The sequence below is a fragment of the Neoarius graeffei genome, chromosome 7, assembly GCF_027579695.1.
Source record: "Neoarius graeffei isolate fNeoGra1 chromosome 7, fNeoGra1.pri, whole genome shotgun sequence".
In the NCBI taxonomy this organism is placed as follows: domain Eukaryota; kingdom Metazoa; phylum Chordata; class Actinopteri; order Siluriformes; family Ariidae; genus Neoarius; species Neoarius graeffei.
In genome coordinates this window covers 81082040-81098064 of record NC_083575.1, presented here as the reverse complement: position 1 = coordinate 81098064, position 16025 = coordinate 81082040, and the positions used below count along the sequence as shown (strand labels likewise).

Sequence of the window (16025 nt, the reverse complement as noted above, 5' to 3'; positions counted from 1 at the left end):
TAATTTGCCCAAGTGGGAGCATATAAAGGTTGAAAAGTAATGGTCCAAGAATCGACCCCTGGGGGACACCACAGGTCAAGGGCATTGACGTTGAGGAACAATTTCCCAGGGTAACAAAGAAGCTTCTATCTTTTAAGTATGATTTTAACCATACCAGTACCGGTATAGTTGCTAGTGTGGACAGGTGTTGCGGTACGAAAGTAGTATCGTATCGGTACAAAATCCCTAGTGTGAACAGGGTAATAGTTATGTACATAATGTACTCTCACCGGCCGCTTTATTAGGAACACCCATACGTCCACCTGCTGTTTTATGCAGTTCTCGAAATCAGCCGATCCCTTGATGCATAAAATCATGCAGATACGAATCAAGAGCTTCAGTTAATGTTCACGTATTCAAACATCAGAATGGGAGAAACTTGTGATCTCAAACTAAGTGTGACTTTCTTTCACTGTGGCATGGCTGTTGGTTTGAGCCAGATGGACTGGTTTGAGTATTTCAGAAACTGCTGATCTCCTGGGGTTTTCACACACAACAGTCTGCAGGAGTTTACACAGACAGAATGGTGGAGGGAAAAAAAAAAAAACAAACCCTGAGGTGAGTGAGGGACAGTTCTGTGGGTGGAAACAAATGCCTTGTTGATGAGAGGTCAGAGAGAAATGGCCAGGCTAGTTTGAGCTGCCAGGAAAGATAGAGCGACTCATAGCAACTTTTTACAACCGTGGTGAGCAGAAAAGCATCTCAGCATGCAACAGCAGAAGACCACATTGGGTTCCAGTCCTGCAGCCAAGAACAGGAATCTTAGAATCAAGAACAAGTTCCTGTTAAAGTGGCCGGTGAGCGTAAATGAAAGTAATTCTGTTGTGTCCATACTATTTGAATGAGCCAGAGTGCAAATAATGCATCTTGGTTCGGTCATGTAACTCTAACGCAACACCACCTTTTCATTTAAAACACAAAATAAAGATGTTTGACTGCAATAAGATGCTTTACTGCAATGAAACGTTCAACGTAACGTTAGTCGTAGACTTATGAGCAGACTGGCTACATTTAGTTCTGTCGAGAACACAAACATGACTGGCTATACACAGTGTACATGCAGAGTCGCTGAAGAGCCAACAATGTTTTATTCTCCTTTTTACTTTCAATATTCCCATCTGCCATCATTCACATTTTGGTTTCAAATGGCTTTACGAGCCGGCATCAGGAATGTCATCAGGCTGCATTTTTTTGTTCTGTATTTGTGAGCTCAAAACAAAAGTGAAAGGAATTAAACTTGCAGAATGGCAGTCCTGTGGTAACTGAAATGAGGATAAAGCGCCAAGGTAAAGAGGAATTACTGTTACCACCATAGTGTTTTGTTCCTCTTAAGCCTCGGTCACAACCGGACGTACGTGCTCCTACGGCCAGTCTACGTGCAAAAAACGCAAGAAACACACGGAGGGCGCGCGTGTGACGTGCTGATTTTCGAGCCGTAGACTGGCCGCAGAGGTTCTTTGTCATGTCAAACAGACTCTACGGCCGCTTACGTTTTTCAGGTTGCAAGACAAACTTACGGCCAACGTGCGTCTTTCTCCATGAACAAAAAAAACCGCAGCGATTTGGGAAACGCCAAAAATCGCACGGTCAAAAAAATCGTACGTCCGGTTGTGACCTAGGCTTTACACAACAGCAATTTGCCAATGAGATACATCCATACATACGTATTTTTAATTAGTTAAAGGAGAACTGAAGGCAAATTTATCATCAAAATTCCATTTCTCATTTTATTAAATATCGGAATGCATTTTTGATCGCTATTTTGTCGCTGCTGTTGCAAGTTGAGTGTTTGAAATACGCTCTGTAATACATCAGTCCATATGTCAAAGCGATGGCCATAAACGAGATGCGTTGAGACCTGTGCGAGACATCGTAGGACGGAAGTAAAACGTACAGCGGAAATCAAAGTGCCAACGTTGTCAAAAGATGCGCGCGCCCTCTTTCGAATGCTGATGGAATCAAGCCGGAAGTTTTGTTTGTTTTGATAGCAATCAGGAAAGTTTGAAAAAAGTCGGCAGTAATCGTCATTTAAACTCGTTTTTGTGCAATATTTCGTTTGGAAAACAGTTTTCAAAATGGCAGCACTGACACCTGGCTGACACTTCTTCTCGTTTCGAAGTCTCGCACAAGTCTCGTGAAGATCGCGCGGATAAGCGACGCCTGCCGTGGACCAAACGGACTAAATTCAACATGGCTAAAAACCGAATAGGCCGATAAGTAGAATATTGAATTGCAATTAGTTGCCAATACGAGTCACGATATAAGGTTACTAAAACCGAAAACATTACTGAATAACACGTTAATTAAGAAATAAAGCAAGTTTAAAAATGACTTCAGTTCTGTTTTACAGTATGACGCATCAGAGCTAGTGCATTAACAAAGAGTGCATCAATATAAACCTGTGATTCGAGTTATGACTGGCACTGCTGTCCGAGCTACCGTTAGAGTAAACTCAACAACCAATCAGAATTGAGAATTCAACAGCACCAAGCAGGAATTTCCGAATGACTTCCGCCATGATAACGACGCTCAATGAGATACGAAGGAAGCACAGAACCGTTCAACCGCTGTTGTGTCCCCTCACTCTCTCACCTTGCTCGTCGTTGAGGCCCAGCTGCCCGGCGCTGTTCCTGCCCCAGCCGAACACGGCTCCGGAGAGAGACAGGGCGAAGCTGTGGTCTCCTCCAGCGCTGATCTGAGACAGTGGGATCCCACACAGGGACTTGAGGGGCTGAGGACACAGACAGCTCGGCTCACTTTTCCCCAAACCCAGCTGACCGCTCGAGTTCTGACCCCACGTGAACAACTGACCGTCTGACAGGATGAGAAAGAAGCAGAACAAAATTCACTGTTAATATAGGCATCAATAATGTGTCCCTTAGAAACCCTGCCCATAAAAACATCAATATAAAGCGAGACTGAAGAAAACCGTAAAAAGTAAAGAAAACACAAAGATGTGTGTCTGATAAGAGTATGGTACAATAATACTCATAATAACAACAACAACAACAAACACGTCTGAGGGCTCACCTTTAGAAAGTGCGATACAGTGCTGGTTGCCACACATGACTTGAGAGATCCGATGTTCACACAACTTTTTAATCAATCTGTCCATTTGGGCGATACAAGAAATACATAAATTACTCAATTTACGCATAAGACAATGGAGATTTCACTTTACAACCATTACAAATTAAATAAAAGCATATTCTTCATTATATTCATCTATTATGCAAATCATCTTCTTTTGCCTGTTCCCGATTAGGGGTCGCCACAGCGGATCTTTCGTCTCCATTGCTCCCTGTCTTCCGCATCCTTCTCTACCACACCTGCCACTTTCATGTCCTCTCTCACCACATCCATGGATCTCCTCTTTGGGAGCTCCATCCTCAACATTCTCCTTCCAACATGCTCTGCATCTCTTCTCAGGATGTGCCCGTACCATCTCAGTCTCGTCTCTCTTAGCTTCATTCCCAAGCTCTCTACATGTGCTGTCCCTCTGATGTGCTCGTTCCTTATCCTGTCCAACCTTAACATCCTCAACTCCGCCACCTCCCTCTTCGTTAAGGGTACGGTCTCCAATCCATACATCACAGCTGGTCTCACTACTGTCTCATACATCTTACCTTTCACTTTTGCTGGGACTGTCCTATCACAAATGACTCCCGAAATCCTTCTCCAACTGCTCCACCCTGCCTGCACTCTCTTTCTCACCTCACTATCGCAGCCCCCATTTTCCTGCACAGTTGACCACAGGTACTTGAATTCGCCAAGTACTTAATTTTTTTGTGTTATTCATCTTATGTAAAATACAAAAAAAAAAAAATCTGCAGCGTTGCGAAAAATTTAAATCTCAGGGAACCTCATCTCATTATCTCTAGCCGCTTTATCCTGTTCTACAGGGTCGCAGGCAAGCTGGAGCCTATCCCAGCTGACTACGGGTGAAAGGCGGGGTACACCCTGGACAAGTCGCCAGGTCATCACAGGGCTGACACATAGACACAGACAACCATTCACACTCACATTCACACCTACGCTCAATTTAGAGTCACCAGTTAACCTAACCTGCATGTCTTTGGACTGTGGGGGAAACCGGAGCACCCGGAGGAAACCCACGCGGACACAGGGAGAACATCCAAACTCCATCCGGCCACGGGGCTCGAACCCGGACCTTCTTAGATTAGATTAGATTAAACTTTATTGATCCCTTTGGGAGGGTTCCCTCAGGGAAATTAAGATTCCAGCAGCATCATTACAGATGAACAGAGAAAAGAAATAGAGGAAAACTTCTAGATAAATTAAAAATAAATTAAGTATTTACATACACAAATATAAAAAGAATAAGATATGGGGAAGAGAGGAAGGTGGAAAGGAGGGAAAGAAAAAAAAAATTTTTGGTGACAGCGCTAACCACTACACCACCGTGCCATCCATCTCAGGGAACCATTTTAGTGAAAATGTTTCATTTCATTAATATTTGGATTTGAATTTTGATCACAGTAAAATGTAACTTTTCTTTTTCTTTAAAAGCACCGACAGGTTTTAAGATCTTCTGGTGGGAATCTTGCACTCTTATTCTAGCAAACTGAACTTCTCAAACTTCTGCACTCGAATGTGACTTATGGTATTAACAAAGACAGACAGATACCCTATGGGTCCATGTGGCCACTGCTTATAAGTCAAAATGTTTTCTGATCCCACGTCCAGCCAGTAAATATCGCATATATACACGTCAATGATACTCGCATCATCTCTTGCAAGCGTCACCAAGCTGTGAGCAGCATCAGGGCTTGGAGTATTTTGGTTACCAATTTTGTTTACTGCGTTTTGTTCAAAATCCAGTGCTGTGAACTATATTTTCGAAAGAGTAAGAAAGCACTTGTTCAGGAATTGTCTTAGAAGCATTATTTAGTACTAATGAGCACATTTTGTTTCACAAGTGTAGTGTACAGACTCTAAAAGAGAACTTAAATTAAAGCGAACAGCAGAAGTTTGATATCGACTTCTCAGTCTATCTGGCAAAAAGCTTAAAACAAACAAACAAACAAACAAACAAAACTTACAAAACCTTTTGTTTGACCTTTCAGAAGGACCAAACCAAAGTTGTGACAATGAAAAGGTAAGTTTTCTTAAAATAAACACCACTTACTTGATATCGGATCAGTAGCCTCGGCGAACTACGAGGTGAATTTCGTTTATCTTTTTATCTGCCGATTATCTTCCGATACTACGAAGTTATAACGAGGCTTCTCGTATTTCGTTTCTGGTTGGTTCCGAAGTTTATCAAGAAGTAGAACGGGTAATCGCTCTTGATAAGTGCTGATTGGTTACGATGTTTCACTATTGTTACACTCATTCTTAGAAAACGATGACACTCGTTCTTGTGTACCTTTGATAACGCGAGATCAACTGCTCGTATCGCGAGATCACGAGTCGCCGTTCTGGTGATTGTAACGCTTATGCACATGCGCAGTGCGCAATTGTTACACTCATTCTTACAACACAAAGACATAGAAGTGAAGCAAGGCAGTAGCCACTATGAGGCAGTAGCTAGAGGTCTGTGCGGGACAGAATTTTCAGTCCCGCTCCTGCCTTGTGCAGGCCCACTCCCGCAAAGAATTATGATTTTCAGTCCCGCTCCCGCCCGCACCGGCCATATTTTGTCCTGCTCCCGCCCGCAAATCCCGCATGATGCAGACGTTCGCGTTATTTCTCACGAAAGTTCTTGTCATTGGCTTGGGGAATTAAACATGCTGAGCTCTCCACTGACCGATCCTTCACCTAGCGCACGTAGCGAGGGTGCGCGTTGCCAGGCGGCATGCGCAGCTGAGGCTTTACATGTACATCTATCTATCTATCTATCTTTCTCCATCTGTCTGCACACGTGTGTGTGTGTGTGTGTGTGTGTGTGTGTGTGTGTGTGTGTGTGTGTGTGTGTATATATATATATATATATATATATATATATATATATATATATATATATATATATATATAGAGTGAGTGAGAAACAAATCCAAAAGGTGAGAATTAGGCCCTGTCCACACGGCAACGGATTCAGGTGAATCTGATAAAATTGTTTGTCGTTTCGGCCTGGCGTCCACACGGCACCGGCGTTTTGGGTGCCCCAAAACGATATTTTTTGAGAACGGGTTCCAGAGTGGAAAAATCTGGCAACGGCATTGATATCTGAGCTCCATATCAATGCGCTGCCAAAGCGCGCAGAAGGTGTTAGTACGCCTGTCATTATAGTGCGGACTTTCCATAGCATAGAAAATCGCTACGTTTCAATTTGTGTAACTGAACTTGTTTCATATCACTGGTCATATAAACCTATGTAAACAGGAAAAACGCGGAAGAGTTTGGTCGCATCTAACTACAGCCCCAAAAAATACCATTGGCCATGCTGAGCCTAGCTACATTGCTAACAGGAGTGACAGCGCGTCTGACTGCGTCTGACCGACTGGGAGGTCGCGCAAAGCTCGGAGAGGTACGGAGCAGCTCGTCTCAATTCAGATAAGAGCATATTTCATTATGGAAGTACGGTGGACTGTTCCTTTAAAGGGCCAGCGCAGAATTTCCCCACCACTACACACAATGGCAAGTGGAAAAAAATAAACCTGTTACATGCACATGTGTCCTACTTCTTCTTCTATTGTTCTGGTGTCTCTGATGGGACCGTCTTACAGCGCACGTAGTGGTGTGGCATGTGTATTGCATCGTTTTCAGCAAGCGTTGCGTTGCCATATGGACCTGATATTTTACTGATCCGTTGCCCATGTGGACGCGATATTTAAAAAAAAAAAAATCTTGTTGCCGTTGTCGTGTGGATGTAGCCTTAGTCTTGGGGCAAAACCCTGACAGCGTTTGGCCAGAGTGTCATATTACACTGAGGCTATTCTCTCTCTCTCTCTCTCTCTCACACACACACACACACACACACACAGAGGAAATGAAGAAAATAAAAAGGAATAAGAAAAAAATAAATAGAAAGAAAGAAGTTTGAAAGTGAAAAAGAAGAAAGCGAGACTATGACATTGAGGAAGAAAGAAGAGGAAAAAACAACAAATGAAAGAACAAAAAATGAGTGCGTGAGAGAGAGAAGAGAGAGAATGAGAGTGTCAGTGTATGAACAAAACAAAAGACTTTACACACACACACAGGCAAAAATATTAAAATTGCACATTGGCAGTAGTGCATTAGCATTGTGTGTGTGTGTGTGTGTGTGTGTGTGTGTGTGTGTGTCCCCTCTGAAAAAACGTGCGGAAAGGAATCAGAAACGTACGCGAGATTAGACCACATCCGCAAATTTAGGCATCTTAAAATGTTTTTATTAATGGCAAATAAAATATCCAGCACAAATTATATATGATAGACATAAATTAATAATTTATAAATTTTATTTTAAACACGTTTTAGTTAGCGGGACTGCAGCTTATCACCTCTCCCGCCCGCTCCCGCATTGTGCACGCCCCCTCCCGCCCGCGCCCGCAATGAGCTTTTAAAATTTATCCCGCGCCGCACTGCTTTGCGTCGGGTGTCCCGCGGGAGTGCAGGGCTCTAGCGGTAGCCACAAAAATAAATGAATGAATGACAGGACACAAAAATCTCAGCTTCATTCAACAGTTCAAAAGGATTATATAAAAGTTAAGTGAAGAATAAGCTGTGTGAGACTTTGATTCCATACGATTTTCCCATTTTAAAATGATCACATCTCACATAATCAAAAGCAATTTAACTGTTCAGAACCACTAGCTAAGAAAGAAGGGGAAGTGAGTCTTTGCACCGTTTCAGGTTTATGAAGCGTAAAGGAGGATGTAAAATCATTATCATACACTACAGTGACTACGTTTGCATGCACATCCAAATCGAGCTGCTGTCGGTAATGGAGCTGAAGGTCCCAGCAGGGTGCCAGAGAAATCCAATCCTACATGCACACAATGAAATCGGGCTATTGTGTGAGGTGCATTGTGCACCCGAGCCACAGGTGGCACAACACGCCCCATCGTGTTGGTACACTTCCGGTTGTCGTCATGAAGAAGAGCTATTCAAGAGTGTAAACAAAGTTATCAGTTCCGTGTTCTCCATTGCGCGTTTTTCTCCCGTCCATGAATTTTAATATATTCAACTCCTTAAGCTGAATGAGCATGAACTCTGTCTCCTCATTGCTCCAGAAGTGCACGTTTCTGCTTGCCTGTGGCAGTGGGGGCGTGGTCAAGCGCCGGTCTGTGACAGGAGGGCGGAGCCAGGGAAGGTGAGTGGCAGAATAACTACACCTGACGGTAATTAACCTGTGTTTGTGTGTCTTCCCAGTAACCGCACCCTATTTAAGGAGGCAGAGGGAGAGCAGAGGGGACAGCTCATCCCGGGACTAGAACACAGCGCGCGCGCGCTTCTCTCAAGAATAAAAGTAGGCTGTTAAACTGAAAAGTCTGACAATAAAAAGCCTATTAGTACCAGAAGCTTTGTCCTGCCGTCCTCTGTGCTCCACCCACACTTCAGAGAGCTCTACATTGCCATTTTCTCTTCTTCGTTTGTTCCTCCTGACCTCTTCTGCTGCTCGCTACTACTGTTGTCATGCCGACCGAGGCTGTTGTGTTTCCCGCTTGTGGTCTCGTCACTCGTCACTTCCGGAAGTAGCTCGACAACTAGCTCGATAGGGTTTACATGCACAAAGTAGCTCGGCAGAAATCGCATAAACTAGGTCGTGTAGCTCGATTCCGAGAAATCAAGTTCGGTTCAATTTCAGCCGAATTAAGGTGTATACATGGCATTTTGAACTTCGATTTCAGTCGAGCAACGGCAGAAATTCGATTCTCTCTATGTGCATGTAAATGTAGTGAGTGTTAAACTGAGGAGCTCCTATGGAAAAGCGTGTAAAGTTTTGCAGGTCTGGTAATGCAATGCAACACAGTGTAACGTAATTGGGATCGACGTTACTGGTAGACATGAAACAATTCACCCTGATTCGATTCATAATTAAATTTTCCCCACAATATTTCTCAAAAAAAATTAAATGAAGCAAATTACCAAAACAAATGCAACATTTATTTTCCTATTCTTTATAAACTTAAATCTTAATTTTATTTTAAAAAAAAAACCCACACCAGTTCATTTTCTTAATAACAGCAATAATTATTTACCCACATTTGTAAAGGTTGGAGTAACATATTGGAATTTATTTTTTTCATGGTCCGGTTTCCATCAAATCCTGTGCTCTGATTGGCTGGCGAGCGGGTCCGTATCCTACGATACGGACCCCAGTTACAGACCTCCGGCGACTCGCTCATTCACAACAACAAACATGGTAGCAATGTGTGTCAACATTTATTTTCACATTTCTCAGGAGAATAGCATTAATTTTACAGCATGGATAGCGATAACGACCGTCTTCACAGTGAAAGCGAGTTTTACTACCCTGAGGAAGAAGAAATAAAAGAAAACATTTCAGGAGAAAGCTAAAAACCTCTAACTGTTGCTAACGCTGAGCAAAAACATGGCTGAATCCTGAATGACTCCTATTTGTATAAATAGGGGACTACATAGGCGGCAAAATGTATTTTTTTTTCCTGCCATGGAAGTGCACTTGTATACCGAGGAGGAAGCAATTTGCATTACAGCCGTGAATGAGGATTCAAAATGGCGGCTCGGCTCGGTTTTCCCTTTCGGGCGCTCTCGTTTTCTGTTAGAATTTGATAAAGAAAAAAATAAATATATTATTTACCAGCTTAAGGTCGGTCCGTATGGTGAAATACCGTGACCTCGGCCTTGAATACTGACCTCGGCCCAGAGGGCCTCGCTCAGTACTTTCAAGACCTCGGTGACGGTATTTCACCATACGGACCTCCCAGCTGGTAAATAACACACACACTATAGAAACAGGAAAAAAATTCCGCCTAGGGTGAAGTCGCATGTATTCCTACTGTTACGTTATTTTACGTCCTCTGCTGTCTAAACAACAGAATTACACCTAGAAACAAGCGTGATCGGAGAGCACAATATCCCCCGCTGGCAACTAGACCATAACTCTAGTAAAATGCAACCGAATTGAACGAAATTAGAACATGCATATTAGCAACATATAACAAAGAATCCGGGTGGCACGGTGGTGTAGTGGTTAGCGCTGTTGCCTCACAGCAAGAAGGTCCGGGTTCGAGCTCCGTGGCCGGCGAGGGCCTTTCTGTGCGGAGTTTGCATGTTCTCCCCGTGTCCATGTGGGTTTCCTCCGGGTGCTCCGGTTTCCCCCACAGTCCAAAGACATGCAGGTTAGGTTAACTGGTGACTCTAAATTGACCGTAGGTGTGAATGTGAGTGTGAATGGTTGTCTGTGTCTATGTGTCAGCCCTGTGATGACCTGGCGACTTGTCCAGGGTGTACCCCGCCTTTCGCCCGTAGTCAGCTGGGATAGGCTCCAGCTTGCCTGCGACCCTGTAGAACAGGATAAAGCGGCTAGAGATAACGAGATGAGGTGAGATGAGTTGATTTCAGAAGGTGAGCACCCTTCCGCCATGACATAATCCTCCTTTGGGCCTTTTGGCCAGTGGGGGATTTAAAAAAAAAAAAAAAAAAAAACCAAATAAATATCTGAAATTATGCAGCCTGACGATAACCGCAATTAATTTTTACAAATAGTCAAATTTGTACTGTCACATGATATCTATATGGTTACATGCCTAGATACCGGATATTGTGGGAATGCAAGATCATGTGGAAATGATAAAATCAAATCACATCACACAAACTTAGTAAGGGTTGTCTCCGTTCTACGTCTTCTTACCGGGGAACCCGGACAGCTTCCTCTGCTGTGCCGAGACCGAGCTGCCCCCACTCGCCTGCACCCCATGCAAACACCTGCCCTTGCTCACTCAGTGCCAGAGAATGGGCCTGCCCACATGCCACGCCTGCAATCTTCTGGGCATCTAGCGCGCCGACCAGCTCTGTGAACACACACACACACACAGATGTATTATGACTTGGTAATGTAAAACCATAATTCACCAACTCCTATTCAATAACTACCGTGGATCCAGAGTCTATCCCGGGAACACATCCTGAATGCTATCGCATGCACACACACATCCACACGCTCATTCACAACCGGGGCAGTTAAGCATGGCTAATCCACCTACTGCAATGTTTTAGGAAGGATGGACTAACTTGAATAATTTGCAGTTTTTCTGAAACGCTGCAACAGCGTCTCTATTGTCACGTACCGCGAGACTTTACTCTGCTCGCTCCTGTTTAGCTGCACTGGCTTAAACTCAAACAGGTCACATGGGGGAAATTCCAGCTTTCATTCTGCCCATTTTTCATTTTAACAGAAATTAAAAGCATCTTCCACTGGACAACACAGTCCTCAGCTCCAGAAGCTCTATACGCCTGCATCTCCGTTATGAATGATGACTCAACTCGGTGAAATATTCTGGCACATTCAGTAAATACACTTCACGGTGAATACGAGCAGGTGGTGCGGAGAGCGCTGGTATGTAGGATGTTCTATGGTTATCTTGAGAATTAAAAATAAATTAATTAATTAATTTAAAAAAGCACAACACTGTCAAGCATGAGGAATAGAATGTGCCGTCTTTGGAAAAATTATCACTTTCACAATGGTAACTATTTTTTAGTCAGACCACATTGTTAACCATTATCCTCAAACATCAAACCATATAATGTGCCATTTCATTTTACAATTTTAAATTCATTATTCTAAATTTCTCCATTATATGTGATGAATATAAAATACACAATGGATAATGTAAATATTCAACATTTATTCCCGGCAATATTTCCCAAAAACAAGCTGGCAGGTGGATCTACGATACCAGTATTTTGTTTCTAAAAATCTACAAAATCACAAAAAGTCTTTTGATATTAATCTTTGTATATTAGTGGTTTTAAAACAAACATTAAATATAAAAAATTATTAATATACATCCGGGCCACTTTTTCCATGGAACAAAAGCATTTATTTATTTATTTTGCGGTCCGGTTTCCATCAAATCCTGTGCTCTGATTGGCTGGCAAGCGGGTCCGTATCCTATGATACGGACCCCAGTTATGGACCTCCGGCGACTCGCTCGTTCACAACAACAAACATAGTACCATTTTTTGTCAACATTTATCTTTTTTTTATAAGACTGGCAAAAATCTTATACATTTTTGCCACCATTTCTCAGGAGAATAGCATTAATTTTACAGCATGGATAGCGATAACGACCGTCTTCACAGCAAAAGCGAGTTTTACTATCCTGAGGAAGAAGAAATAAAAGAAAACCTTTCAGGAGAAAGCTAAAAACCTCTAACTCTTGCTAACGCTGAACAAAAACATGGCTGAATCCTGAATGACTCCTATTTGTATAAATAGGGGACTACATAGGCGGCAAAATGTAGTTTTTTTTCCTGCCATGGAAGTGCACTTGTATACCGAGGAGGAAGCAATTTGCATTCCAGCCGTGAATGAGGATTCAAAATGGCGGCTCGGTTTGGTTTTCCCTTTCAGGCGCTCTCGTTTTCTGTTAGAATTTGATAAAGAAAAAAATAAAAATATATTATTTACCAGCTTAAGGTCGGTCCGTATGGTGAAATACCGTGACCTCGGCCTTGAATACGGACCTTGGCCCAGAGGGCCTCGCTCAGTACTTTCAAGACCTCGGTCACGGTATTTCACCATACGGACCTCCCAGCTGGTAAATAACAAATGTATTCTAGCAGGTTTATTGATGGCATGCAATATTGTTATCATATTGCTTATCTTCCATGTATTACGCCACTCTGCCCAATGGAGAAGGAGCGTGCAATATTGTTATAATATTGCACATTGTCAAGACAACACGATGTCACACATTGGAGCTCATGCAAAGAGCCAGTTACAAAACTTTGTGCGCGTACGCAGCAGAAATCATTTCTTTGTCGACTGGGGGAGAGAGAGAGAGAGAGAGAGAGAGAGAGAGAGAGAGAGGATTCAGTGCTCGGTTTAAGCACTAAATAAATAAACTGAAAACTGAAACTAAAGAGACATGCTGAACACTTGAAAGGCTACCAAAACTTCATTATATATTCTTCACGTATATTTACAAGAGAAAAACATACCAACGGACATCGAAAAACTGAAACAGAGGCACATTGGAGATGTAAAATTTCCACACTAGTGAGTGACTGACAGTTTGTATACAAACATGGTCACAAGGTTTGCTTCATTAAAAGCAGAGGATTTAAAGAGAATTCTGAAAGTGAAGGACGCGCCGGACACCCGAAAGGCTACCAAAACTTCACTGGATATTCTTCACGCACATTTACAAGAGAAAAACATACCAATGGATGTAAAAAAACTGGAAAAGAGAGCAATAGCAGAAATGTTGTCAAAGTTCTACTTGGAGGTGAGGAAAAGTGACGGAGACTTTTACAAGGGGACTTCACTCGTGGACTTCACTCAGCAAAGCCCTTTTGTTTGGAACAACTGCAATGTAACAATTAACTACGACCAAAAGTAACTTTGAACTTGAACTGTCAACCTGCATATAGCTTGTATACAAGTTGGGTTGTTGTTCAGGCTGTTTGGACTTGTACCATTTTTATTGTTAGAACTTTGACTTTGTACAGTACGTTGGATTGACAGAACATTGAATTATATTCGATCAGAATCAGCATTCAATATTGGCAAGTTACCCCCCTGTTCTTAACTTTTTGTAAAATCTATAATTGTTCCATCGAACATGTATGTATAAAAATAATAATGGCTAGTTACCCCCCCGTGGTCTAGCAGATATATTCCATTCATCTACTCGTCTTCGACTCATTCAATATCATGCTAGCTGAATGGAATATATCTGATATACCACTCAAAGCCAGCTAATATTATTTAAATAACTCCAGTTATGATTATTATTGCTCGAGCTCCGTACCAGGCTTGACGCCAGGCTTCTCATGACCCAGCTGTCCGAGGCTGTTGGACCCACATGTGTAAACGCTCCCATCATGCATTAGGAACAGCGAGTGCTGCCTGCCGCATACTGCCTCCTTCAGCCCTCTGCCATCGAACACGCAGCAGCGCCGCGGCTCAAACACGGCGGCCTCAGATACACCGATGCCCAGCTGACCCCAAGCCGAACTGCCCCAGCACAGCATCGCTGCTCACACACCGAGAGATGGGTAGAAAGGAGAAAAAGGAGAGACGGAGGGTGGTGAAGCCTTAGGCTATGTGGCCCGGCCTTCTCCCCTTCGAGTAGATGATGAACCTGGAAAGAAGAAGAAGAAAAAAATATATATATCCAGTCCTCTCAATAACTGCCGGCAACCGGCGATTTTGACACCTGCAAACGCTCCGTTGCCGGCTACTCACAGTGGTTTTTCAAAGAATTGAAATTCATAAGTTTTTACTTCATAATTTATACTTCATAAAAATAAAAAAGCTTGCATTCAGGATCACTCAGAATTCACCATTTAACATCTACATTTTCAAACTTTTCCTTGGTTGGGGTGTCGTGGCTAAGGCGCCATACCATAAATCCGGGGACCCGGGTTCAATTCCGACCCGAGGTCATTTCCCGATCCCTCCCCGTCTCTCTCTCCCGCTCATTTCCTGTCTCTACACTGTCCCATCCAATAAAGGTGAAAAAAAAAGCCCAAAAAATATCTTTAAAAAAAAAAAATTTCCAGGGGAGGACCCCCGGACCCCCCTCTTTTTTTATACATTGTGGCGGCGGCTAACGCAGCCTCCGCTCAGCTTACGCTTAACATGGATCCCAGACAGCCGCTATTTAGCAGAATTCCGCTATTTTTCTAGCCAAAGTTTTTTTTTTTTTTAAATCTCTTGTATATCCGTTAAAAACATGCTTAAGTAAAATGACCAGCAGAATACGTTCTGATTTGGTTTGCTTGTTTAGCGATGTTTTCGTCGGCTTCGTTTGTTCTCGCTGACATTCGGGAACACTCGGAAGTTAAACTGATGTGAATACCGCGAGACTGTACACGATAGAACGAGAAAACAATATGGCTGCGCCCATTTGCTAGAAAACGTGTTTTAACTCCGTTCGTGCTTTTGTTTCTAACGCGTTGAACTTAATTCAATATGTCGTGGAAAGCGTAGCTGCGCTTAGCCAGAGAGGAAGTTGAATCCAAGAAGAGATTAATGAATGTGGTGAATACAGAACTTGAAACAAAAGCTCATGTGAACAGAGTAGCCAAGAAACGCTCCAAAAGAGCACTGCAGGAACATCAGAAAGAGCAGAAGGAAAGATCAGAGAAACAAAAGCAGAGAAAACTGGAGGACAGATCACAGAATGCACCCCAGAAAAGAGCATTAAACTCCTCTGCAGTGAAACCTTTCAAAAAGAGAGAGGTTTAAATCAAATATCTCCAATATTTGCTGTACATATGTATATATCTAATATTACTGAATCATTCATTTCTGCTCATATTCATGATTTTTGAAAAATGAATGTGGCTTATATTAGACTAGTATTGACATTAACTCGAAACAAACAAAAAAATAATGAGATGAACTATTGTTACATTATAACAAAATCAGTGGAATATTTAGGCAAGTATATTCTTCAAAGCTACATTTTCGTCTAATTTTTAGAAATATTTTTTTTTTTTTTTTGCCACTTATGTCATAGATTAGGGCGGCACGGTGGTGTAGTGGTTAGCGCCGTCGCCTCACAGCAAGAAGGTCCGGGTTCGAGCCCCGTGGCCGGCGAGGGCCTTTCTGTGTGGAGTTTGCATGTTCTCCCCGTGTCCGCGTGGGTTTCCTCCGGGTGCTCCGGTTTCCCCCACAGTCCAAAGACATGCAGGTTAGGTTAACTGGTGACTCTAAATTGACCGTAGGTGTGAATGTGAGTGTGAATGGTTGTCTGTGTCTATGGTGGTGTTTACATTAGACCGTATCAGTGGATCATCAGATTAACGTTTTTAAAACGATTCGCGTGCACACAGCAACGCCAATACACGGATACGCTCGGCTCCGCAGGCATCCTGCGCTCCAA

General features: G+C 42.8%; 1 protein-coding gene across 2 annotated transcripts in view; it reads right to left on the bottom strand.

Annotated features, from left to right (window-relative positions):
• Positions 1–16025, bottom strand: part of LOC132889714 (probable E3 ubiquitin-protein ligase HERC3) — a 125355-nt gene that overhangs the window by 94629 nt on the left and 14701 nt on the right. For both annotated transcript variants that reach the window (XM_060926484.1, XM_060926485.1), the window contains exons 2-5: positions 13944–14276; positions 10817–10976; positions 3070–3146; positions 2632–2853 (exon numbers count right to left, since the gene is read on the bottom strand). In XM_060926484.1, coding sequence (XP_060782467.1) covers positions 2632–2853; positions 3070–3146; positions 10817–10976; positions 13944–14166 — 682 coding nt within the window. In that variant the 5' untranslated portion in view covers positions 14167–14276. The remainder of the gene's footprint in view (positions 1–2631; positions 2854–3069; positions 3147–10816; positions 10977–13943; positions 14277–16025) is intronic.